This window comes from Nicotiana tabacum, chromosome 8 (genome assembly GCF_000715075.1).
Source record: "Nicotiana tabacum cultivar K326 chromosome 8, ASM71507v2, whole genome shotgun sequence".
NCBI lineage: Eukaryota > Viridiplantae > Streptophyta > Magnoliopsida > Solanales > Solanaceae > Nicotiana > Nicotiana tabacum.
Genome location: NC_134087.1, coordinates 20,243,228 through 20,268,650, shown reverse-complemented (window position 1 = coordinate 20,268,650; position 25,423 = coordinate 20,243,228). Strand labels below are relative to the sequence as shown.

The window sequence follows — 25,423 nt, the reverse complement described above, 5'->3', positions numbered from 1 at the left end:
CGAGGGAGATTCTAACTCATAAGTTACTTGGTCCACTCTCCGAATGATCCTATAAGGCCCAATATACCGTGATCTAAGCTTTACTTTCTTGCCAAACCTCATCATATCTTTCATAGGTGACACCTTTAAGAATACCCAGTCATTAACCCCGAACTCTAAATCTCGTCGCCGCATGTCAGAATATGACTTCTAATGACTCTGAGCTGTCAACAGTCACTCCCGGATAAGCTTTACTTTTTCTATGGCTTGCTGAACCAGGTCTGGCCCATGTAATTCAGATTCTCCAACATCAAACCACCCTATGGGAGATCTGCACCTGCGCCTATACAAAGCCTCGTACGGAGCCATCTGGATACTGGAGTGGTAACTATTATTATATTCAAACTCAATAAGAGGTAGATGTTCATCCCAACCTCTCTTAAAATACAGCACACATGCTCGCAACATATCCTCGAGCGTCTGAATCGTGTGCTCGGCTTGTCCATCCGTTTGTGGATGAAAAGCAGTGCTGAGATTCACCTGAGTTCCTAGACCTTTCTGAAATGATCTCCAAAAATATGTTATAAACTGGGCCCCATAGTCAGATATTAGATACTGGTACTCCGTGTAGTCTCACTATCTCTTTAATATATAATTTTGCATATGTAGATCTGACTGGAAGAAAATAAGCTGATTTCGTGAGCCTGTCGACTATCACCCATATGGAATCAAACTTACTATGGGAACGAGGTAAACCTGGGATAAGGTCCATGTTTATCGCCTCCCACTTCCATGTCGAGATCTCTATAGTCTGCATTAGCCCTCCGGTCTTCTGGTGCTCTATTTTCACCTGCTGGAAACTAGGGCATTGAGCGACATACTCAGCAATGTTCTTCTTCATATCGTTCCACCAATACACATCCTTAATGTCATGATACATCTTTGTCGACCCAAGGTGAATGGAATACCATGAATAATGTGCCTCTGACATAATCCTGTCTCGTAGCCCTGCTACATCTAGATCATACAAACGACCCCTGTATCTGAGAACCCCATATCCCTTGAGCTTCTAACAACGACTTCATCTGTTGTGGAACCCGCTCTCTCAACTTGGCTAACTTTGGATCCTCGTACTGCCTCTCCTTTACTTCAGCTATGAGAGATGATTTTGCAGCATTTTGTAGTACAACTCCTCCATTGTTAGGGTCTACTAACCGAACCCCCAAACAAGCCAATTGATGAATCTCTCTTGTTAATTGTCTTTTCTCGGCCCCTACCTGTGCTAAGCTACCCGTAGATCGATGACTTAAGGCATCTGCTACAACTTTAGCTTTCCTTGGATGGTAGAGAATGTTAACATCGTAATCTTTCAATAACTCAAGCCATTGCCTCTGTCAGAAATTCAACTCTTTCTGCTTGAAGATATATTGCAGGCTTTTATGATCTGTGAACACATCAACATGAACACCATATAAATAATGCCGCCATATCTTAAGTGCATGGACAATCGCAGCTAATTCGAGGTCGTGGGTTAGATAATTCCACTCATGCTTCTTTAATTACCGTGAAGCATATGCAATTACTTTCCCATGTTGCATCAAGACACATCCTAGCCTGACACATGAGGCATCACAATACATGGCATAACCATCTGGACTTTCTGGAAGTGCTAGAACTGGTGTTGAGGTCAACTGTTCTTAAGTTCTTGGAAACTCTGCTCACAGGCCTTTGTCCACTGAAACTTAGTTGCTTTCTGCGTCAACTTTGTTAATGGTGCTGAAAGAGAAGAAAAACCCTCTACGAACCTCCGGTAATATCCTGCTAAGCCTAGAAAGCTACGAATCTCTATCAGAGTGGTAGGTCTATGCTAGAATTTCACAGCCACTATCTTCTGAGTGTCTACCTTTATACCTCCATCGGATACAATATGGCCCAAGAATGCTATGGACTCATACTTAGAAAACTTAACATACAATTTATTATCGCAGAGGGTTTGGAGTACTGCTCGCAGGTGATCCACATGCTCATCCTCTGAACGTGAATAAACCAAAATATTATCAATAAAGACTATCACGAACATATCCAAATATGGCTAGAATAGGCTATTCATCAGTCCATAAATATGGCAGGTGCATTCGTCAACCCGAAGGACATAATAAGGACTCAAAGTGGCCATATCAGGTCCTAAAGGCTGTCTTGGGAATATATTTCTCCCGAACTCTGACTTGGTGGTGCCCTGACCTCAAATCTATCTTTGAAAAGAATCTAGCTCCCTGCAACTAATCGAACAAGTCGTCTATCCTTGGAAGGGGATACTTATTCTTAATAATTACCTTGTTCAGTTGCCTATAATCGATACACATCCTTAGTGAGCCGTCTTTCTTCGTACAAACAATACCGGTGCACCCCAAGGTGAGGTATTGGGTATGATGAAACCTTTCTCTAGTAAATCTTTTAACTGCTCCTTCAACTCCCTTAATTCGGCAGGTGCCATTCTATATGGAAGGATGTATATTGGTTGTGTTCCTAGAAGCAAATCGATGCCAAAATCAATCTCTCGCTATATAGAAATACCTGGAGGTTCATCTGGAAATACATCCGCGTACTCTTTGACTACTGGAATAGACTGAAGTGTAGGTATCTAAGCATTCACACCTTTGACTCACACAATATGATAAATGCACCCTTTTACGATCATTTTCCTCGCCTTCAAATAGGAAATAAACCTACCTATGGGTGTCGCTGTATTACCTACCCATTCAAGGACTGGCTCACTCGGAAAATGAAATCTGGCTGTCTTTGCTCGATAATCAACTGTGGCATAACAAGCTGCCAAACAGTCCATGCACATGATAGCATCAAAATCCAACATCTCTAGCTCAACTAGGTCGACTGAGGTCCGATGACCACAAACTGATATCGTACAACCTCGATAAACGCGTCTAGCGATAATCGATTCTCCGACTGGTGTAGATACCGCAAAAGGATCACTTAGTATTTCAGGCACTATACTAAATTACCGCGCGACAAATGGGGTAATACATGATAAAGTAGATCCTGGGTCTATCAAGGCATAAACATCGTGAGAACAAATGGTCAACATAACTGTCACAATGTCTGGTAGGACTCTTGGTCCTGTCGACCTGCTAGCGCATAAATACAATTCTGGTTACCACCTGAACTACACCCTCTACCTCTGCCTCGACCTCTACCAGCCAAAGACTGAGACTCGTGCCCTGAAGGATGCACGGACATAGCTGATCCTATGCTGAATTCGCTGGTTGCGCCATACCCCAAGAATCTCTATTTGGGCAATCTCGCATCATATGCCCTAGATGTCCACATGTATAACAAGCATCGGAACCGGCTCGGCATTGACCCAAGTGTCCTCTATCGCAGATGGCACACCGTGGTGAGATTGACAATGTTTGCCCCAAACCTCGCTGTCACTACAAATCAAATGCCTGGGAGCTTTCACCTAGTCCTAACTGAGTATAGCAGTCATACCTATAACCCTGTAGATGAGGTGGCGAAGGTCTAGGTGGCCGTTTGAAGTACTGGTGCCTGTAACTACCCTAAGATTGCTCTTGAGACTTGGCAAATCTCATCCTCTTGCGCTACCCTGACTCAGTCCTCTCCGCACCATACTGTTGATGCCTAGCTCTTTTAATATTCTGGGCAAATGCCTAAACACGGGAGATATCCATACTATACTGCAATACAGCGGTGTCACACGCCTCGGTCAACTCTGGGGCCAACCCTACTATAAACCTGTGGATTCTATCCCGCATAGTAGCAACTATGGATGGTGCATATCTGGCCAATGAGTCAAAACGGAGACTATATTCTTGAACACTTATATTGCCCTGCTTGAGGGCTAGAAACGGATCGAGTTGGCCCTGTCGGATCTCTCGTGGTAAGTACTGGTCAAGGAAGGCATCTGAAAAATTCTCCCAAATAGCAGGAGGTGCATCACGTCCCCTGGACCTTTCCTATCCTTCATACCAAAGGATGAATATATCTCAGAGACGAAAAAGTTGCTAACTAAACTACCTCTTTCTCCGTGGCATCCAAAAACCGAAAGATCCTATGAAGCTGATCTATTAAATCTTGCGGTTCCTCCCTCTGATCTGTCCTCGTGAACTCTAGGGGATTCAAAGCAATAAACTCTCAGACCCTTGAACTCCCAGATCCCTCAGAAGGTCCTGGACTAGCGGATGCCCTAGCCTGTTGCTAGGTAGCTACCAACTGTGCCAACAAATGCACTACACTCCTCAAGTTCTGGTCTGATGGAAACGGAGGGGGAACTGGATGTAAGGTCTCCCTAGGAATCTCCTCAGGTGGTGGAGGAGCCGGTAATCGCTGGGTAGGGGTCTCTCCCTGCGACTCCGATTGGGCCCCATCTGGGGTACCCTGCTAGCCCCCTTACCTACTGTTGTTTCTCCCCTCTGGCTAGCCGTAGTCTTCCTAGTTACCGTCATTTGTGCATGTAAATGTCAGCACTTAAGTTTAACTCAAATTTCCTATAACTCAGTGCTACAACACGATTTTGATTTGAAAGAAGGGTAACCAACTCCTAAATGCCCTGTAGTCCCTTACTTATATAATGTGGTGCACCATACATCTATAAACAAGACCCTACTAGACACGACTTGTAGACTTCCTAGGACAGGACTGCTCTGATACCACTTTTGTCATGCCCCGAGCCCGGAGGCGAGACCGTCACCTAGTGCCTCATCTATCCTTGCATACCACTTGCTACTAAGAGACTCCGAACATGTAATATCATACTTTGACTATGGGCCACATTACAAGATAATGTGCGATGCAAAATATAAAACTAAATGGAGACTAACACTAACTAATATTAACATAAAGCTGGACCGGCAAGGCCGTCATAATTACTACAACTGACAGGCCAACAAAATATACGTACAGGGCCTACAAGCCCAACATACTGCACTAACCGACATGATATGTCTACAAGCCTCTACTGATAGATGTACTGTGATCGGAACAGGGCCCCAACCTACCCATAACCTATCTACATATAAATACAAGATATACACCACACTGCTAGACCCAGCAACTCCAAAAGAAGGGGAGCTTACCGATAAAGCTGAACTCGGGCAACATCTACTGAGGAGGTCTACCCGTCTGTCTGAACCTGCACGCATGAAATGTAGCGCCCCCAAAACGGGATGTCAGTACAAAATAATGTACCGAGTATGTAAGGAAATATACTGAAAGTTGAAACAGAACTGATGATATAATAACTGAAAGCAAGTGGGGATCAAAGATAATCTGAAGATATGCTCATCAGCGGACACTAACTCAACTCTCTCAATATAGTGAGTAAAATAGCTGTCCGACCCTATAAGGATCGGTATGCATATACATCTGCTCTACCATAGTAGGCTCGCTCATAGGCGCTCGGCCATACCAGGCTCTGTATCTCGACCAACTGGGCTCGCTCATAGGCGCTCGACCACAGCAGGCTCGGTATCTAACTTACCATCTGATTAGAGGTTGCCCAATAGGGGCCTGCCCATCGATTATAGCTCGATGGTAATGAAAATACTTTAATACTATATATATAAACTCTCTTCTCTCTTGACTGAAAGAAGAAAATACTCAATTGAATATGAAGTCCCGATAAAGGGAATATGGTAACTTACAAAACTAGGAAAATATACGTAACTTGCAAGATTAGCAAAATATACGTAAATTTCGGGATATGAATTTTTCCTTATACCTCGTTATCAAACTTGTATAATGACGAGATCTTGCCAAAATGAAGGAAGGGCTTAGCCTTAACATACCTGGAGTAGGAAAAAATCCGTATGATATCCTTGGAAAAAGTTACATCGTACTCCCTTGGAACCGCAAGATTTTACGTTGCTAAAATTCTAAAAATCTTCGTTGAACTATTGAAGATTTACGATGCTATAAGATAACCTCGTTACTTCATGATAGAAATCTGATTTTTCTCCTAAGTTAATGCCTTCCTAAGAGGTTTGAGAATGAATCACGTTTTTTTGGTCTTGTATTGAAACTTTTGGAATGAAACTTTGAAAGAGTTTGCAAAATGCCTAACGTTTTGTCTTAGTCTTGAAATCTTTTTGAAATGAAATTGCATGGATTGTTTAATCTTTAATTGAAAGACTTTGATTAGGCAAAGTCATGGAAAAGAAACATATTGTTACTTCATGATACCTTAGCAAGGAATGATATTGGCCATTCCTTTATAACATGGCTAACTGCCACGTGGGGTTGGGGATGGTATTTAATCTTTATCCACTTATTAGTTAACTGGGTAATATTTTGTTATCCGGTAATTAATTAATTACCCGCATAATTTAAAAATTGCCCCAAATTACTTAAAATTCTACTTATTTTTAATATACTATATATATATATATATATATATATATATATATATATATATATATATGTATGTATGTATATACTTTATACATTATACTATCGTGGTAATATGGTACCTTGCATGATACTAGTTTATAATTATCGTGTATTATCACTTGATCCGCATTTTATCCCAAATTGGCCATTTTCAACGAAACTCGTTTTCTCTAATTCGTGCATCCTTTATCCTTCATGACACTTATTTATCGCTTGTTATAAATAGCGTAAATACATTAACATCAAGATGATCTCACCCCCGAGTCTACGTCAATTAACTGAAGACGAAATTTTTAACGTACGAAAAATGCGAGATGTAACATTCATAGACTTCCTCAGCAATGTCTTTGTCTCTCTCATTGGCTGGCAAAGAAGTATCATCAGTTGGCTGCGAAGCCTACGACTCCTCTTGCCGCAAAGTGTCGAGACCTCCAATGACTAGCCTTTATTCCTTCATCATCACAGAAGAAAGAGACATACCTATGTCGGCCTCCTCCAACCTCGAGAACTCAGACACTGAACCGACATCCTCTCCATGACAATGATCGTCGTCTCGCACAGCGAAAAATCATCCTCCATTAAGTCTACGGCCCGGGAGACCCCATCGCCAGTATCTACAGACCTCCTTTTGTGAGGCACCAAATCTTCCTCACCAGGTACAAGCTCCTCGTCTTAGTCTATAAGATGGTATAATGAAGTGGCTGAGGTTACCCTAACTGAGGAAAGAGTAGGACAAGACACACCAATAGGGGGAACCAGGGCGCGAGCAAAGGCAGCCACGGTCGAAGAAGGAATCAGGGTGCGAGCGGAGGTGGATTATCGAGGAGGGAGCAGAAGCTGAAGCCTTAGCATTCTTCCTCTTTTGGAACGCAGGTGCGAGAGCTTTCGACTTCTTCGAGGACCCCTTAGCTGAAGTTAAGGGAAGTACAAAGGTAAAAGAAAGTAAGCCAAAGTAAACCGTAAAGAAAAATAACTACGAGGACGATGAAAAGAACAACTTATCAGTCAAAGAGAGTTGGGGCCCAAACCTTTTGAAGAAGCCCGACCGCTCGCGTATCCTCACGATGTGAGGAAGGAGCCGACCCACCCAGTCATAAATTATCGACTAGATGGGAAGACAAACATTTAGCTGCACAAGAAGGGATAAAAGATTAGAACCACAGCCAAACACGAAAGAAAGATTAGATACCTACAAACAAAGAAGTATGTATTTACGAGTACAATTCCAAGCCTTAGGGAAGCCATCGGCGTTGGACACCACACCTTCAGTTCTAATGAAGAAAAAGTTGAGCTAGAATTGGCAGTTTGCTTTGTCATCCATCTTCACCGCCAAGCATTTACCTCATCGGTTGCGAAGATTCAGCATCGTCCCCCTATAAAAGCTGGGGGCGAACATGTGAGTCAAATGTCAAAGTGTGAGCTCAACCCTGGCAAGCTCCATAAATTTGGTAAGCATTCTTATGAGTTTGTAAACATACGACGAGAACTGAGTCGCGCAAACGTCGTAGTAGCGACAAAACTCCTCTGCCAGCGGAAGGAGAGGAAGAGTGACATGAAAGGGGTAGGTGTAAAAGGCGGTAGTCGTAGAAGGTGCAATACCACCCGCATCCCACCCGACAGGGATCAACTCGACGTGATGGGAAAGGCTATATTTAGGCTTAAGCTCTACCAAATCGGCCTTCTTCATCGTTGATATAAAGGTTCCGGTCTCGGCTTCAGGAAATCTAGAAATCAAACCTGGTATCAGGGTCGGGGTTACGTAGAACTATCTCCTCTATCGTTGGGAAGCTCCCTTCCTTGGTGGCAGCAGGAACATTCTTCGCATAAGGGGGAAACACCATCGATAAAGGGACCACATTACTTCCCTCGCTAAACTCAGAAGGTACGTTAGACATGTTTTAATGAGAGATAGAGAGAGGTACCAAACAACAAAGGATTAAAAATGACGAGAATAGCTGGAATAGAGGGGAAAGATGCATGACAATAGGATAGAAAGAAGGGGATATATGGTTTCGATACAAGGAAATTTGAAAATTTTGAAATTACACCCTCATATCTCTATTTATAAGGATTCAAACATCAGAACAGAAAAATCGGCTTATTATTACTTGGCATCGGAATCGAAATGGCAGGTCCAACTAGGAGTCACACGCAAAACGAAGCAACATATTAGGAATATGCGTCTTGATGGCGCATAACGTCATGATGTCACCCAGAATCATGGACAACACAACTCCAACAAACCAACCGTGAGACGAAGCATTCAAAATTCGCAGCTCACGAAGGGCCACGTTGCTAGTTCGCCTCAATCATTACGACCCGCTTAGCTTGCCCAATCGTTTCGACCGCAATGAACTGAATCCGCTCATCAAGCCCACCTGAGGCCGGCCTCAATAAGTGGAGGGACTAACTGTATGGGTCAAAATCCGCTCTTAGAATATTCACGTCGAGATAATATTACGGGAAGAATCATTAAAGCGTCGCTTATTAAGATGGTCCGAGAAGTCGCACAACCTGTGTTCGAAGAGTCAATGAGAGTCATAGTCAAGGTGTCAACAAGGATTGAGGTCGAGGTTGAATATCGGCGAGAGGGCTGTAACGGCTAGTTTTCAAGATAGGATCTTAAAGAGAATATTCTCTACATTTCTACTATTAGGATTTTTTGAGAATATATTCCATATAAATAGAGAAAAGACAATGATAGAGGGGCATGTGACATTCATTTATAAGAAAGAGATTGTTGACTTTAAAGATTTGACTCTCACTTGATACAAAAATCACCTTTTCGTTGAAATTCTTGTCTACCTTTTACCATCAGATCCGAGAAATCTTCGATTATCTGAACATTTAAACTGTCAATCATTGTTATGGGGAAGATCCTCTTATTCTATTCTTTATTGGATGAATCCTTCCTCCTATTTACTTGAATGTAATTTATTGTTGTTCATCAAATATTGTATGCTACATTACAACTCATGATTTCCCAAAGCATTTATCACGTGATATTATTACTACTCATCCAAATTCGTAGAGCTTCAATTAAGGGTGTTAATTAGGCCGGCCTGACCTATTTTCAGCCTGCTTCAACTCGAGTCAGCCTGCTACTGTTCATTAATGGACTGGTTGTTTTGGGGGGCGGGTTGTGGACATTCATGTTTAGCTTAACGGTAGCCCTTACCCGTTGAACCCGAAATGTCTTAACGGGCTGAACACGGGCGGCAGCCTGTTAGCAGCTCGATTACCGTTGGAATTTTTTTTAAAATTTAATTGGACCATTCCCAACAGTCAAATTAAGAAATGACCCTTGAGGAACGGACAGAAATTGCAAAAATGGCCAATTTCGGCCCCCCATTAAAACTATAGCCCTCCCACCCCTAATAATTGCAAAATTACTTTTTTAACCTTTTAAAATCTATAAATAGCCTCCCTGCTTCTTCATTTTTTCTCACAATTCACTCTCTTACTACTCTAGTTCTCTCTCAAGTCTCAAGTCTCAAGTCTCTCTTGATATTGTAGTTCTTAAATTCTCAAATCTCAAATTGTCAATTATTTATTATTTCAAGTTTCATCAATTATTTAGTTTAGCCATTACAAAATTATTATTATTATTATTATTATTATTATTATTATTATTATTATTATTATTATTATTATTATTATTATTATTATTATTATTATTATTATTATTATCAATTAACTCATAACAAGAGTTGTATCAATTATCAAGTATTCAATTATTATCAACTATCAAGTTTCGGTCTATCAATTGAAGTTTGAATTTTGATATCAAAAATTCAAAATTAGTGCGACATAAGGAATCCTGATACACTCGTTCCATCTCTTACTTCTGATATTGGTCGTGCTGTGAATGGAAATGATTATTTGACTGTTACATGCCATTGGACAGGTGATAATTTTTGTATGCAAAAATGTATTATTGCTTTTAAATATGATGAAGATCAAAGTCATACTGGTGCATTTATAAGTAATACTATACATGAAGTTGCAATATTTTATAATCTTGCAGAAAAAGTTTTGTGTATGTCATTTGATAATGCTTCTAACAATATTGCTGCTATTACAATATTAAAATTGCATCTACACTCACAAATTCCTGAAATATTTCATGTTAGATGTGCATGCCATATTTATAACTTGATTGTGAAGAGTGGCCTTGAATTATTTAGAGATGAAATTACTTTAGTAAGGAGAGCTGTTGGTGTAATTCAAGGAAATAATAGAAGTGCTAGATTAAATGCATTTAAGGAAAAATGTGTACACTATGGACTAAAACCAAGACTCATGCCTGAAGAAATAGTTACTAGGTAGAATTATACTTATTTGTTCTTAAGATGTTGTTATAAATATAGAATGCCTGTAACTGAAGTTGCTACTTCTCATTGTATCGATCCTAACCGTTTGTTAACATCTAGAACTTGGGAAATCATTCATGATGTTATACAATTTTTACAAAAATTTTATGTGGCTACACTTGAGTTTTCTGGAGCTTATTATCCTACCATTTCAAATGGTTTAGTTCATATTGCTGAAATTTCTCTTTTACTACATAATATGAAGCAGAAAGAAGGATATGCTACTGTTGTTGAATCTATGCTAGATAAGTTTAAAAAGTATTTCTACCCAATTCCCTATATTTACCTAATTGGTGTTATTTTAAACTCTACTGTCAAAATGATAAAATGTCGCCAATTAATTAGAGCTTTATATACTTATATGGATATTGGCCCAACTGAAACTCTTGATATTGACACTTGTATTTCTGAGCTACACACACATTTACAAACTTTATATAATTATTATGCTAACATTGTTGATGCTTCTTCGGTTGTAGATGCAAATATTCCTTCAACTAATCCTTCAACATCTGGAACAACTATGGATGATGATGATTATGTTCAAGATTATCAGATTTGGTCTACACTAGGAGAGCATCAACAAACCAGTAGCAGGAATATTGATGAACTACAATTCTATTTGAAAAAGTCACCAGAGCCCTTCATAAAGGATTTTCTACCGCTGGGTTGGTGGAGGAGCAACTCAAATCAATTTCCTGTTCTTTCGGCCATGGCTCGAGACATGCTAATGTGTCGATTTCAACAGTCGCATCAGAGAGCGCATTTAGCCAAGTAAGGCAGCATCTAGGAGATACCCGTCATTCATTGGACAACAACGCCTTGGAAATTCTAGTGTGCTTCAGAGATTGGATAAGATCAGAACGGCGAAATCAAGGGCGTGACGAGGTAGACGAAGAGGAGGACCAAGAAATTGGAGATATAATTTTTTATGGGTCTGATTCAACCAATGCCGGAAACCAAGAACCTCATGTTGACATGGAAGAACTTACAAAAATGATGCAAAGCATGTGATGCACTATTTCTTATTTTTTATAATTATTGTAAACTTTTAAGTTTTAATTTGCAAGTTCAAAAATAAAAAAATCAAAAAAGAACTTGCAAATTAATTTGAAGTATTAAAAATATAAGTGAAAGCCTTCAGAGTTTGTTCCTTACATTACCTATTGGTCTTATACTCTTATTAAATAATTTTTTGTAGCCACTTACTTTCTAATTTCAATTTTATAATTTGAAAATACAAATTTCAAATTTAAAACTTTAAACTTCAAAGTTTAATTCTAACCCTTAAAAGTTTGCAAATACTTAACTATCAATAATATTGAATAAGAAAACTAAAATTTAAATTAAAAAAAAAAGAAAAAAACTGGAGCCCGGCCCGCCTGAGCCCTAATCCGTACGGGCCCACAAAACCCCGAAAAAACACAGCCCACTAAGAGCCCGCTATCCCCAGCCCGCTAACAGCCTGCCCGCTAACCGAACGGGCTGAAGTTTTTCCCGTTCAACCCGTCCGATAAACACCCATAGCTTCAACTGATCTTTCCCAAAACTAAGATCTAAAGATATTATTGTTAACTAAAATTAGCTCTTGTTTACAAAAAATTAATTATTTGAACCAAGATTTATATTTTTGGTCAAACAATATCCAAATACAATCAATTTTTTTTTATACTTTTTCCGAAATTTCACAATTTTTATATCCAAACGTCCACTAAAGTTTAGTAATCACGACTGAAATTAATCCTTTATAAAAATTAAATATTTTTTTATTTGAAGAAAATCTTCCAATGACTCAATTTTTTTTTTGGTTTGTGTTCGATACTCGCATTCCCGATTAAATTTGTATTTGCGTTGGAAAGTTTCACATAGGAGATAACCTATACTTAAGGAAGAAAGAGGAGTAAAATTAGGAAAAGAGAAAGTAGGGAGTAGTAAAAATGACAATGGCACTAAACATGTGGCTAAGATAGCTCCTCTTTTTTGGGAGAACCCAATTCATGGTTATTATTGCAAGGTCGACCAGTGACAATAGAAAGCACACAAGGCAAAAAAATACTGACTTTGAGTGACCAATGAAAATTGAAAACACAAAAGGCAAAAATATTCAGAGAAAGTACTACTGACTTGTGTTATTCAATCAATGGCTACTCTTGCACTAACATGTTCTTTACCTCTTCAACCACCTTCTGCTTCTTCACAATCACAGTCCCGCAAATTGGTTGATACGATTCTTTCAACTCCAGCTCAGTATAGCAGTAGCAGTAGTAATAGCTATGGAAGCTTAAAACCCATTGTAGTAAATGGGGACCCGCCCACTTTCGTTTCAGCTCCGGGTCGCCGAATTGTCGCGGGTCAGTTTCATTTTTTACTTTTGGTTTTCTGAAGAACAACATCATGGTAGTGTGACTAGTCTAATTGCAGTTATTGAATTGGAACTGAGATTTATAGTTGTCGTGTAATAAGTTTTCAGATAAATTGAGAGGCAAAAAATAAATATAAAAGAAGTTAGGGCATAATTTTTAGCTCTTATCTTCCTTTACTGAATTATTTTGTTGTTATAGTTGGGCATAATGAAATTCTCAGTTCTGCTCTTTTTTTTTGCCGATTCGTTCTGCTGTCTTTCTTTCTGTGTATTTATTTATCTCTTATTTGAGGTGAATTTTAGTCGGAGATTTGCATGGAGATCTTGATAAGGCAAGAGGTGCACTTGAGACGGCTGGTGTGCTGAGTTCTGATGGTCAAGATTTCTGGATTGGCGGTGAGACGGTAAGCTTTTAATTTGCCATCACATTTCTAGCTTGGAGGATGTTAAATGCATTCTACATTTTGTTTAGATTTATGAACTCGTTCTAAGGCATCTATAATCAGAAGCAGATCCAGGATTTAAACTCTACGGGCGCAATCTCTAAGTTTTTAGCATCCGACATATTATATTTTAAAGTTATGGATTCATATCTACTATTTGTTGCAATTTTACTAAATATTTAGGCATAAATTATGCTCCGCGTAAAAATTATTGGGAGATGAACCCGGTACCTTAAGGCTGGATACGCCCCTGCATCTATTAGCTTATAAAAATATAACAAGGTTCTTTTTACCAGGTGTTGATTCAGCTTGGAGATATACTTGACCGAGGTGAAGATGAACTTGCAATTTTATCATTGTTGAAGTCACTAGATATCCAAGCAAAAGCTCATGGTGGAGCAGTTTTCCAGGTCTGTGTTTATTCAGCTACATCTACTAGTATCTTGATTGTAGCTGACTGCTAATCCGTACATCGTTATTATTTAAACAGGATAATGCTAGCATTTTATACTGTTCAATTTTACAACTACTTTGGAGATTTGCATGGTTATTCGCTTCCAACCATATCTGTTTTCTTCATGTTCTAAATGGTTATTATAGGTCAATGGAAATCATGAAACTATGAATGTAGAGGGGGACTTCAGATATGTTGATAATGGGGGACTTGACGAGTGTATAGACTTTCTGGAGTACTTGGAGGAATGTGAACACAACTGGGAAGAAGCTTTTGTCAGTTGGTGTGCTGTGTCTGGCAGATGGAAACAAGATCGGAAGGTGTCTCAAAATTATTGGGCTCCATGGAATTTGGTAAAGGTGTGTTCTATTAAGATCAAGGTTTCTATTAAGATCAAGGTCTTAGTCTCATGGCTAATGGGAGGTTTGGAAGTTACTTACATTTGAGTGGCCGGGCAAATAAATATATTGGCATCAGAAGCATTTTAGTTTTGAATTATAAAAAGAAAAAACCATTATATTGTGGGAAAACAGAAAGTGCTAGCTTATTGCTGTGAAGTAAAAGCATACCGTTTACACTAGTATTGAGATTAGCAGATATTTGCAATCAGCAGGGTTGATAAAAAACACGTTGAAAGTGATAACTATATAATTTTTAAGCAGATATTTTAAGATAGTTACCCCTTTTAGAATTCATAAGAAACATTTGTTGCTTTTTCCATATGGTTTGGTGCTTGACATTTTCTATGCTTATTAAGTCGTCCAAATATTAGGACAGCGGCAAAAGGGTGTAATTGCAAGATCAATCCTCATGAGACCCGGAGGTCCATTGGCATGTGAGTTGGCCCGTCATGGTGTTGTTCTTAAGGTTGATGATTGGCTCTTCTGCCATGGTGGCCTTCTTCCTCATCATGGTAATAAGCTAATCTGCTACCCAGTATTCTGGTTTATTAGGATACATGTAAAGAGATTTTCGTATATTGATTATTAATGCTGCTGCTGCAGTTGCCTATGGCTTGGAGAGACTGAATAGAGAAGTATCTCAATGGATGAAAGGTCCGAGTGAAGCTGACGATTCTCCGCAGATGCCTTTCATAGCCACCAGGGGCTATGACAGTATCGTGTGGAACCGTTTGTACTCCAGAGACTCAGATCTGGAAGACTACCAGATCGAGCAGGTTATAGGCATTTTCCTCTATGCACATTCAGCAAGCATTATTCTGGGTTTCGCTGAATCCGTGGATCTCTTTTGTCGATTAGTTCTTTCAAAACTGTATTTTCTAGCTATTTTTCAAATCGATCTCTTCTAATGTTGAAATGATTCAAGTTTAATTTCTGATCTTATTGACATGATTATTCAGGTGATGCTAATTTTTAACTTACTGCTTTTTTCTTGATCAGATCCAATCTCTTCTTGAAGAGACACTGCAAACTGTGGGTGCCAAAGCTATGGTTGTAGGGCATACTCCTCAACCTATGGGGGTGAATTGGTAGAGGATCTTTATACGATCTATTATTTTCTTAAAGTGATACTAAGATGAACTTTTTGTGTTAGATATAAATATTACAACCAACAGTCAACTTTAGGAATCAATTTTTAGCTCAAAAAGAACTATCTTTACAGGTCAGCATCTCTTTAGGCCACATAGATGATTGATTTTGGTTTCCCTGCAGCAAATACGACTGTAGCATATGGCGGATTGATGTGGGAATGTCTAGTGGAGTACTTGGCTCGAGCCCTGAGGTAATTTCGTTTCTGGCCCAAGCACTATTGTAATTCCAGTATTAAATGAGAAATATAACAACTCGCTTTCACTGTTGATGCCACTTCTAGGAGGCCACGTCTAGGTTTATTACCATTTCATAGTAATGTTTGCTAGCTTGCTTGTAGGGCTCCTAATACAGATGTATCCGTCCTTTATACTTAGACATCTCCCACTGCATGTTTGTTATCAGGTCCTAGAAATAAGAGATAATAAAGCTAGGGCCCTAAGGAGCACAAGGGATTGGTCCAGTGAACTTCAGGTTGCTGATTACACGTAGATTTCATAGAAACCCCAAGGTATGATGAAAAGAACGTTCATTCTGCATTTGGCTTGATGTTTCACGTTATACCATGTCAAAGGATGATGCTATTCTGGTTGCGGCACCAGACTCTCTCCCGTCCTTGCAACTATAAAACAGAAGTGAAGAATAAAACTATATTAAAATAAAGGACTTCCTTTTCTTTCCATCTTTATTTTTATCTGGTATTGCATGATTTTGAATGGTTCTACCCAATTTGCATATAAAGGAAAAAAAATGAAGTGAAAAACCCATTCGCATTCCTTTGAATTTACTTCTCTCAATGAACAAACTTGTCTGCATCTTTAGGGGGAGTTCCGCCATCCTCGAAAAGAACATGTATTACAATAATTTTTGGGCTTGTTTTTGCTTGGCAACTGTGAGTTCAGATGACAGAAATAAAAGATGCCTGTCGGACTTGGATTTTCTCAACCCCAACTTTTCTTAGCTTCTTGCTTTGTACTTGTAACCTCTTTTTAGTATAACAAACAGTAAAAATTGTTAAGCATGTTTTCCAATCCCAAAATTTTCTTCATTTTAGGATCAATTCTGTACGTCATGTTCTCATCTTATTTGTTTCTACAGGCTTTTCATATATCTGTCCAATTTCACCGTTGCCATGGCTCGGTGCCTGTTTGAACTAGAATAAAACAAGACGGTGTTTTTGTCTCTCACAAATGGCCATATGAATTGGTGAATGAGTGAATTTATGCATTCCATAAAACAGGGAACTGTGGATTGAAAGCTGGCTCCTTGTTTTCTATTTGTATAAATTGTGTATAGTAATTCATAGTATTCATTAGTACATAGCAAAGCCAACTTACTGGTAGACTGGTAGTTAACAATAAAAATCGTTTGTTACCCGTACATTTAACCAATCTCATTAAACAATGTATGCTTCAACAGAATTTTCAGAATTTCGTAGATATTTGAATTACAGTTTGGATTCAAGTACTATTTGCTTAGAATGGGAGATAAAAGTTATTATCAATTGTTGAAGCTATCAGAGATAGAAAGATATGAACAAGGTACAGTCAAACCTCTCTATAATAGCCTCATTTGTTGTGATATTTTTTGGTTGCAATAGTGAAGTGTTGTTATAGAGGACATATATTATAACATAACATAAAAATTGGTTTCAAGTAAAACTTGGCTTTTATAGTGAATAATTGTCATATTGAGATGCTGATATAGAGAGGTTTGACTGTATATAAGAAAAAAATAGCATCATATGCCAATTGTCTCTAACATACTAAGGACATTCATACATGAAACTCCCTCTATTTTGTCTTACATCAAACTTTTTAGTATTTGCTGTAGGCATAAGTTTTTTCAGTTTTGGTCCTAAATATATCATGATTTTTTGATTAAAAATATTAGTTAAAAGAAAGGACAGATATAATAGAAGAAATATTGCAAAACTAGTACATCTAGTATAATCCCTTGAGCATGTAACATACATTAAATTTGAGCTACAAAAATTATACGCCTACGAAAGTAAACATTCTGATTTATACTTCGTTACAACTCTACACTTTTTGTTCCATAAATTTTGGAAAATTAAGCTCCCACTGTAGTTTCTTCTGTGTCTTTTTTAGCCTTCAAGATCCATCTCAGAACTTCAAGAACAACAGCAATGAAACTCAACGAAGCAAGAAAACCAATATAAGCATTCTTCCAAATTCCCACGTCCATCATCTGAAAACCCTTGAAACAATTGATAATTCCCAATATAATAGTAGCATAACCAGTAAACCAATGGTAAAAATTCCAATATACCCTATATTTGTGATCTGGTTTTGGCCTCAACCAACGAGCTAAAACTTGTAATGTTGCAAGCCCTAAAAGTGCACCACCAATATACCTATGAGAAGTGTGTTTAATTTTTACTCCAGAAGATTGCCTCCCAAGAACAAATCCCAAACTTCCACCAGTAATACCAAGAAAATAAGCCAAAATTTGACAATAAATATGTAGATGAAACCACAAAGGATCTGTCAAAGGTAAATATCTCAATCTAGCAAGAACAACACCTAGTGGCATTAACATCCCCCAACTAACACCATTGATAATTCCATGAGCAATTTTAAGCTTAGATCTTGAACTTGATTTTACTTTTGTAGTCATAGTTTTCCCCGAATGGAAATCCAAAGTCCCAAAAGACTTAACGTTATCTCCTGACAAGTCATGAATTCTTGGTTTATTATCTTGTAATGGTCCTTGTTGCCATACATGATTCACAACAGTACTTCCATTGGTAGGAATCTCAAACTTGGCAAAGATGATAACTTCTCCATTGATATTCTGAGCTGAAACGTCGTAAACCCTTAAACTCAAGTCACCCTTTTCAAGCATAGTTCCATAGGTGTTAATAGGTGATGTGTATGCTTCAAGAGTACCATCAGAATGTTGCAATGCCACAAAAGCTTGTGATCCAACCATTCCTGTTGATGTAGGGTTTATAGCCCAAGCAAGCCATCTTCCATGCACGTTTTCGGATCTCCTAAAGGCAATTTCAACAGTACGAGAAGGCTGGTCGAAATTCCAATGAATAAAAGAATTTAATGTATGAAGATTTGAGCATGAATCAAACGACTTGTCATGGAATTGGAAATCGGAGCAGTTGGTTTGAGCAGATGAGATGAAGAATAGGGAAACAAAGAAGCAAAAGGCTAGCATCTTTTAGTAAGCCATGGTTATGAGAGGGGTGGCGTACTTTTATAATTCATGCAGAACTAATCCTAATTAGAGATGGATTGATGGTTTGTGCCTGGGAGGTTCTGAATAACATTTGGGGTGCTAAAACGTTGTTTTTGTCGTTGCTGATTTTTCTGGCGTAAGCAATTTCGAAAATATTTTGACTTCCTTTAAAACTTCAAAACATCATATATCCCTCATTTTAAGGCAAACTTTGGGTGATTCAAAATGTTATCTTGGGTGTAAATCTTGCTGGGATTATTTCGGGATTATCATATATATATAATATATAGTACTATTATTTATATTTATATGTAATGTTCGTACAAAATTTTAACTTTTAATATTTTTTTTTAAATTTAGTAGAGGTAGGATTGTGTAGTTATTAAGATAATTTTTTTCTCTCATTAAGTTAAACAATATATTTATTTTCTCATCAATTCTATTTTTCTTCCTCTATATATAGTCTTTTTCATGTTTCTCACAAATTTACTTTATAATCTCAGATTCTCTAAATTAGCTTTTTTTTTTTTTTGGGTCACATTTGATTTATTCATATATTAGAAAGCAAGTACTTTTGTGTCCTTTTTTAATTAAGAAATCCCTGAGGCAAATGTTACAAAGTTCAAAACTCGAGGAATAATGAGGTCGCCTCTTTATTATTTCCACTTAATACCATATTTTTGTATAGAGGGACTTCAATACAATGACGTACGCCTAGCTGACGCATTATGCCTTGCGCTCTTACCAATAGATCAAAAGTCATTTAGGCTTTTTTTTGGAGATTTTTACCTGGTAGGACTCTTATTAAAATGCATTTATATTAATATCACCATTTTTGGATTATTTCAATAATAGCAGATTTTATTACAAATGTAGCATAATTAAACAATTTGTTCTATAGCTCTTCCCAAAACAAGGGATTATGTTTAAATTATTGTTATATAACTTTTCGTTGAAATAAGAATGGACATCATGAAATATAAACATTCGAAAATAACTTTTAGAAGATACGGGTACTTAAATAATTGAGGAAGTAAAAACAATGAATGAACAAATATACATTAAGAGTAAAATAATATCATATACTAGTAGTTATTAAACCTTGTACAGTTATGATTTTTGTGTCTACTTAATTGAGCTGTGGTTGTGCAATACCATCCACATTGAGTTTAACCCGAAGTTAGAATAGATCTATGCATACATTCAGAGATTAATGTTCCAAAACTTTCGGGCAACATGGCATTTGAAGAATTAATGTTCAAAATTTTCAACACAATTTTCCAATCCAATTCACCCTATTTCTCCATGACATGGAAAAAAAATCATCAAACAATGACTCAATCTCAGCTAACTCATTCGAATTTAAAATAAATTATATAGAACCTAAATAAAAATGAAATACCGTTACGTGGTTGTACATGCCAATTAAGGCTACACAATCCCTCTTCTTGTCTCTCCTTCTTCAGTCCCCAGCAGCAAGTAAAATTTCTGCTCGACCATAAAAAAAGATGGTATGCATACAACAACAGAGATTTTGGAGATAAAGTGATAATATTCCCTCTTTCACTATAATATATTTTCAGGTCACACTGCTGCTACCAGTATTGAGCTCTTGGAAGAAGGCCTTGGAAGCTTCATATGTAGACCAGCAAATTGCAGCGGCAGGAGCATGGAAAAGCATCCTTGGCATCCAACCCCTCATAAGACCCTTGTATCCATCCTTCTTCAGAATTGTCCGAAAAACATCCCTAATTGACCCAGATTTAAATCTGTCACAGCCGCAGACACCCTGCACCAACACGTTGAAGTTAGATGAGTAACGTAATTTCACAAATGCATCACTTTCACAAATTCTTTTCAACTTCAGATAATGTTTTTTTCAATGCCAACTCAAATATTGTCCAAATGCATAGTTACTTGTTACACTCAGCCATCACAATAATTACTGCTTCAGACTATAGGGGAAAAGTTTGAGAACAAAAATAAACTAGTGTGCTTGAGAAACATTAGCATTGTACTACACCACATTTTATGAATAGGCTCCATTATGATAAACAGGCAGTAGTAAAGAAATGTTTTAAATTTTCAATAACCAAACACTCAACAGCAACTCATCTATACAAATCTAGATGCGTGTTATTCCGCATACCTAATACCATTCATGGCAGCTACACTAATTTACAGAAATTACTTGTTTGGATTTAGACCATAGCATGCGGCCCTTATAATAGGAAAGAGAAGTGCTCTTTTTGTACTTTTTCCTTGGGGGTTAGGACCCCCACCCCACCAAAGTGTATGTCTCCTAGAACTGTGATGCCTGAAGCATTGTTTGTAAGTACAAAAACAATGTATCTTCTAATCACTCATTAGAGCAGATTTCTTAATTAGAGCCCACATAAAAAACACCACAAAAATCATTTTGTAAGCTCATGTAAACATTTTTAAAAACTAAATAAAATCATTACCACATACCATATGTCATACAATATGAAAAAGTCAGATATACTTTTTGATGAAGCACAAGTCAAAGTATCTTATTCAGGTTTTCAGCCAACAGAACCTAGAAGGCAAGGCAAGGCAAGGCAAGGCAAATGTCTTGCACATCAGCACTCACCTATTAGACCCGTAAATCAACTACCTATATTCTACTTGTGCTGACAGCAGAAACATAACCTTTCATGTCTCAAAATATTTTAGGGAAGGCCAAACTTGAAAGAAAATAAAAGAACCTAACTGGACAAACAATACAGTATTCAACAAAAATCTCAATTAGGCCATCATTCTCTTCCGTTAAAGAACAGCCCTTAACCACTTAACCTGCATATGGTACAAAGCCTTAAAAAGAACATGAATGCTACTGATCTTGTCGCCTAATTCAGTCACCAATGATTGAAAAAGCCTTCACTAATATCCATACTTTTAAAAGAACGTTATACGAAAACATGCAGTAGATAGAGGTTACAGATTTCAGTATAACCTTGGGCTCAATTTCTACGCAGCAACTGTTCCTGCAGTTGAGCTTGAGTTGAGGTTAATCCAACTTGAGCCAACCACAAATAGTCAAAACAAGCCAGCCTCAAGTAGCTTGGGATATCAAGAAGCCAAGCAGAATGCGTAGGTTTCTTTTCTCTGCTTTTCCTCTAGTTCTGTTCTTTTAAGTCATCTAACCTTATCCTCAAAAACCCCAGTCCCAAGATAAAACTTTCCTGAATTTTTCAGTCTCCTTTTTTAATAGTTACACTTCCAAAGCCTAGAATATTAGTTCCAGATCGATATACCACTACGAGTTAAGATGGAAATCACTAAATTCCCAGACAACCATTTCGTACTTAATCAGCCCAAATCAGTACCATTCTCTCAAACCAAACACATACCTACCTTTGAACCAACATAACCCAAAGCAACCCCAGATCTCACAACCAAACCAAACCACAAAAATAACCTTCAGATTCTTACCAATTTTCAAGATACCCTTACATAGCAAATGAAAGCAGATATTACTCTACACATGCTAATCAAATGCTATCTCTTTGAACTCAAAAGCGCAGCTACGTATTCTGCCCTTCAAGCTGGCTGATTTATGCTGAACTTACATCTTATTCTAAATATCAACAAAATTATTACTCCAGGTTTTATCTTCCACTTTTGGGTCAACGATACCTTCCTACTTTTACATTTTGCTTGTTTAGTTAGCTACCTTGAGAAATCCAGTTAAAAATGTGCTTTGCAAAACATGGACATTTTAAGGGCACAGAGCATCTTCAGGCAGGTCATAGAAAAGCAACCTTAATCCCAAACTTACAGGCACAAAAACAACATAAATACATATAAACACATATAGCAACAGGAGATCCAGTATAAATATTAAAAAACTCCGACATAAAAAATCCAACTCCAACAAAGCCACAAAGCATATAATTAAGTACCTGACATTGTAATTGCGTCTTGACAACATCAAGCGGCGTTGTAATCAATGCCGCAGACGCCCCAGCTGCCGCACCAGCAGTGGCATGAACTATCAATCTTTCGTCACTTGCACTCTCTGGCGAAACCCCTAATAAACTCCGTTTCGCAGCCTCATAGGTAGCAAAATGCACAGCCGTATATGGGGCATTCATCAAGACTGTAGTTTTATACGAAGCATAAAAAGCATTAAACCCTTCTTCCTTCAAAACCCTCTTCACACAATCCATTACACCTTTGTACGGACTATCACTCAACTGCAGCCTCTGTTTCACCATATCCATAGGCGTAAACACCGCATCACTTGCTACCGTGGCAAAAACACCCGAAATAGCATGTGCACCAGAATTATTCGGGTTCCCGCCAGAAAAACTCTTCTTACAAATCTCATAAATGGAGAAGTAAACGGCATGGGCTGGGCCAGCACCCAGGCCCATAGCTCCAATACCACGGTAAAGCCCAGGAATCCCTTCGGATTTGAGAATTGACCCGAGAGCTGTACGGATACTGGCATATTTAAGAGGACAAGAACCTAAGGCTTGCATTTGGGTTTTAATTGTATCTACGGGGAACATGGCCATGTGTTCCACCATGCCGGCGATTGAACCGGCTATCATGAACTGCCAGAAATGCAGTCCGTCGTGCTCCGGCGAAACGGCGACCTCCGGGCGGTGGTAATCGGGTGGTTGTGGCACTGATAAAAGATCCGGTTTTTGAAATTTTGGGGAAGCATCGGTGGCCATGGAGAGAAATTAGGGGAAATAAAGAAAATTTTAGGGCTTCAGTTCGACTCGGTTCGGGTTACGGGTTGTGTTCAATTGGGTTCCTGCCGTTCGAGGTTTAGCTGCTCAGAGGGAGGATTAGGGATCAGAGAGAGGATAGAAAGCTGAAAGCTTTTTTGTGAGACTTTTGGGGAGGGTTTGAGGAGGAAGAAGGAGTTGCGGTTAGGTTTAGGGTTCCAAAATTTTGGGGATTTTGCTGCCAACTGTTGACTTTCCTAATTTAATTTAACTAACAAGAGTTGTTTCCTTTTTTCATTATACCGGTGGTGTAAGGCAAATTTTTGTTCGCAACTCCACTCCATCATGTTCCTTTTTTGCTGTTTTTTTTTATTTGAAAAATAACATTGTGTAGCTCCTTTTAAAATAATAATCGATTTTTTTTATATTTTATATAGTAAAAGATATATAGATTTTATATACTTTTACAGCCACTTTCGCCGTAGGTTATAAGTGATCGCCCTTTTCTTTTCTAACGGTGGTATGCGGCTGATTTGTTCATACCTATAGTCCAATTATGTATGTGTTCAGGGGCGGATCCAACTTATTACACGTGGATTCGTAAATTCAGTAGCTTTTATATATACCTTATATATGTATTAAAAATCTAGCGTGAACTCAGTTATTTATTGTATATTTACTTAAGTTCGCTATAAAAAACTATAAACTTTAAATTCGATGCGTCTTTGTATGTGTTATGTTCAACGTAAATAGATACTAGTGAATAACTTTGTCCTTCAAAGTATACTAACTTGGCAGTCTAGCTTCAAACTGATCTTAAACGAAAATAAAACACCTTTTTCCTAAAAGATTTTAAATTTCAGAGTTCAAACACGACATTTTTGACTAAAAAAGAATAATTCCAGTAGATAGAACATTTTTCCATAGAGCATTCGACGTAGATAGAAAAGGAAATGGTTCTTGTGGCTGTGGGAACTTGTATTAATTTGCTTATATCAATGTGTGTGTTTTTTTCAAAAATATTTTAAGTTTGGTGGCTAGGCCCGTTTGGCCACTAAAAAAATTTACTTTTTTCAACTAAAAAAAACTTTTTTGGAATGAGTGTTTGACTGTAAAATTTTAAATTTCACTTGAAGTTGAATTTCGGAATCTTTCGAAAATTTAAAAAATTCCAAAAAACTGTTTTCAAAATTCACTTCAAATCACTTATAAAATTTCAAAAACAACCTCCACTTTGTATTCATATTCAAACACAACTTTAATTTTCAGATATCATTTTCATTTGATTTTTTTTTTTACTTTTCCGTAATTTCACAATTCTTGTCCAAATGCCCACTAATTCTAACGTCAATGGATATTTCCTTTTTAATCATCACTTTGAAAGGAAGATTAATAATCCAAGTGTCTAGAAAGGGAATAGAGCAGACAAGAAGCAAAGTGGATAACTAAAACTTTGATGATGACATAGAGATCACTATTAAACGTTAGAATTGTAGAAAGTTCAACCGTCCCACGTCAAAGTAAAGAAAAGACAAAGAGAGAAACGTAATTAATTATCTCAAGTTGTATGAGATATTATAACGTCACAATTTCTATTGGAAATTTAATTATCAGGAAGCTGCTGAGTAAATTTAACTTTTCCGTGCAAGATTTTGGTCAAATTACTCATGTATTACGCAAAAGCTTTTTAGCATGCAAAATGGAGTAACTTCTGGTTACGCGGGGATTATACTAATAATACAGGATTTCAAATTCAAAATCAAATATTGTACTCCCTCCGTCCTATAATATGTGATGGTGTTTGACTCGACACTAAGTTTAAAAAAGAGGCGAAGACTTTTGAAATTTGTGATCTAATCAAGCCATATATATTTGCTTGACTATAAATTATTTCCTTAAGGGTAAAATAAAAAGTTTAAAGTT

At 37.8% G+C, this 25,423-nt stretch overlaps 3 protein-coding genes across 4 annotated transcripts; 1 reads left to right on the top strand and 2 right to left on the bottom strand.

Moving 5' to 3' along the window:
- The first annotated feature begins 12,801 nt into the window (after positions 1–12,801).
- Positions 12,802–17,048, top strand: LOC107782514 (shewanella-like protein phosphatase 1). Of its 2 annotated transcripts, XM_016603396.2 has the most exons (10): positions 12,804–13,126; positions 13,441–13,541; positions 13,877–13,990; positions 14,181–14,393; positions 14,812–14,947; positions 15,039–15,211; positions 15,435–15,523; positions 15,708–15,777; positions 15,990–16,095; positions 16,683–17,048. In XM_016603396.2, the coding sequence occupies exons 1-9, from the start codon at positions 12,916–12,918 to the stop codon at positions 16,074–16,076; spliced, it is 1,194 nt and encodes a 397-aa protein (XP_016458882.2). In that variant the 5' UTR covers positions 12,804–12,915; the 3' UTR covers positions 16,077–16,095; positions 16,683–17,048. The 2 variants fall into 2 exon arrangements, with proteins under 2 accessions (XP_016458883.1, XP_016458882.2); XM_016603397.2 differs by lacking the exon at positions 14,181–14,393 and having other exon boundaries at positions 12,802–13,126.
- A 609-nt stretch (positions 17,049–17,657) lies between these two features.
- LOC107782511 (cytochrome b561 and DOMON domain-containing protein At5g47530-like) lies at positions 17,658–18,776 on the bottom strand. The gene has a single exon (XM_016603393.2). The coding sequence runs from the start codon at positions 18,774–18,776 to the stop codon at positions 17,658–17,660; it is 1,119 nt and encodes a 372-aa protein (XP_016458879.1).
- A 1,376-nt stretch (positions 18,777–20,152) lies between these two features.
- Positions 20,153–23,835, bottom strand: LOC107782515 (uncharacterized). Its single transcript, XM_016603398.2, has 2 exons — positions 22,724–23,835; positions 20,153–20,586 (listed from the first exon to the last, which is right to left on the bottom strand). Exons 1-2 carry the CDS (start codon positions 23,501–23,503, stop codon positions 20,377–20,379), a joined length of 990 nt encoding a protein of 329 aa, XP_016458884.2. The 5' UTR covers positions 23,504–23,835; the 3' UTR covers positions 20,153–20,376.
- Between the last annotated feature and the right edge of the window lie 1,588 nt (positions 23,836–25,423).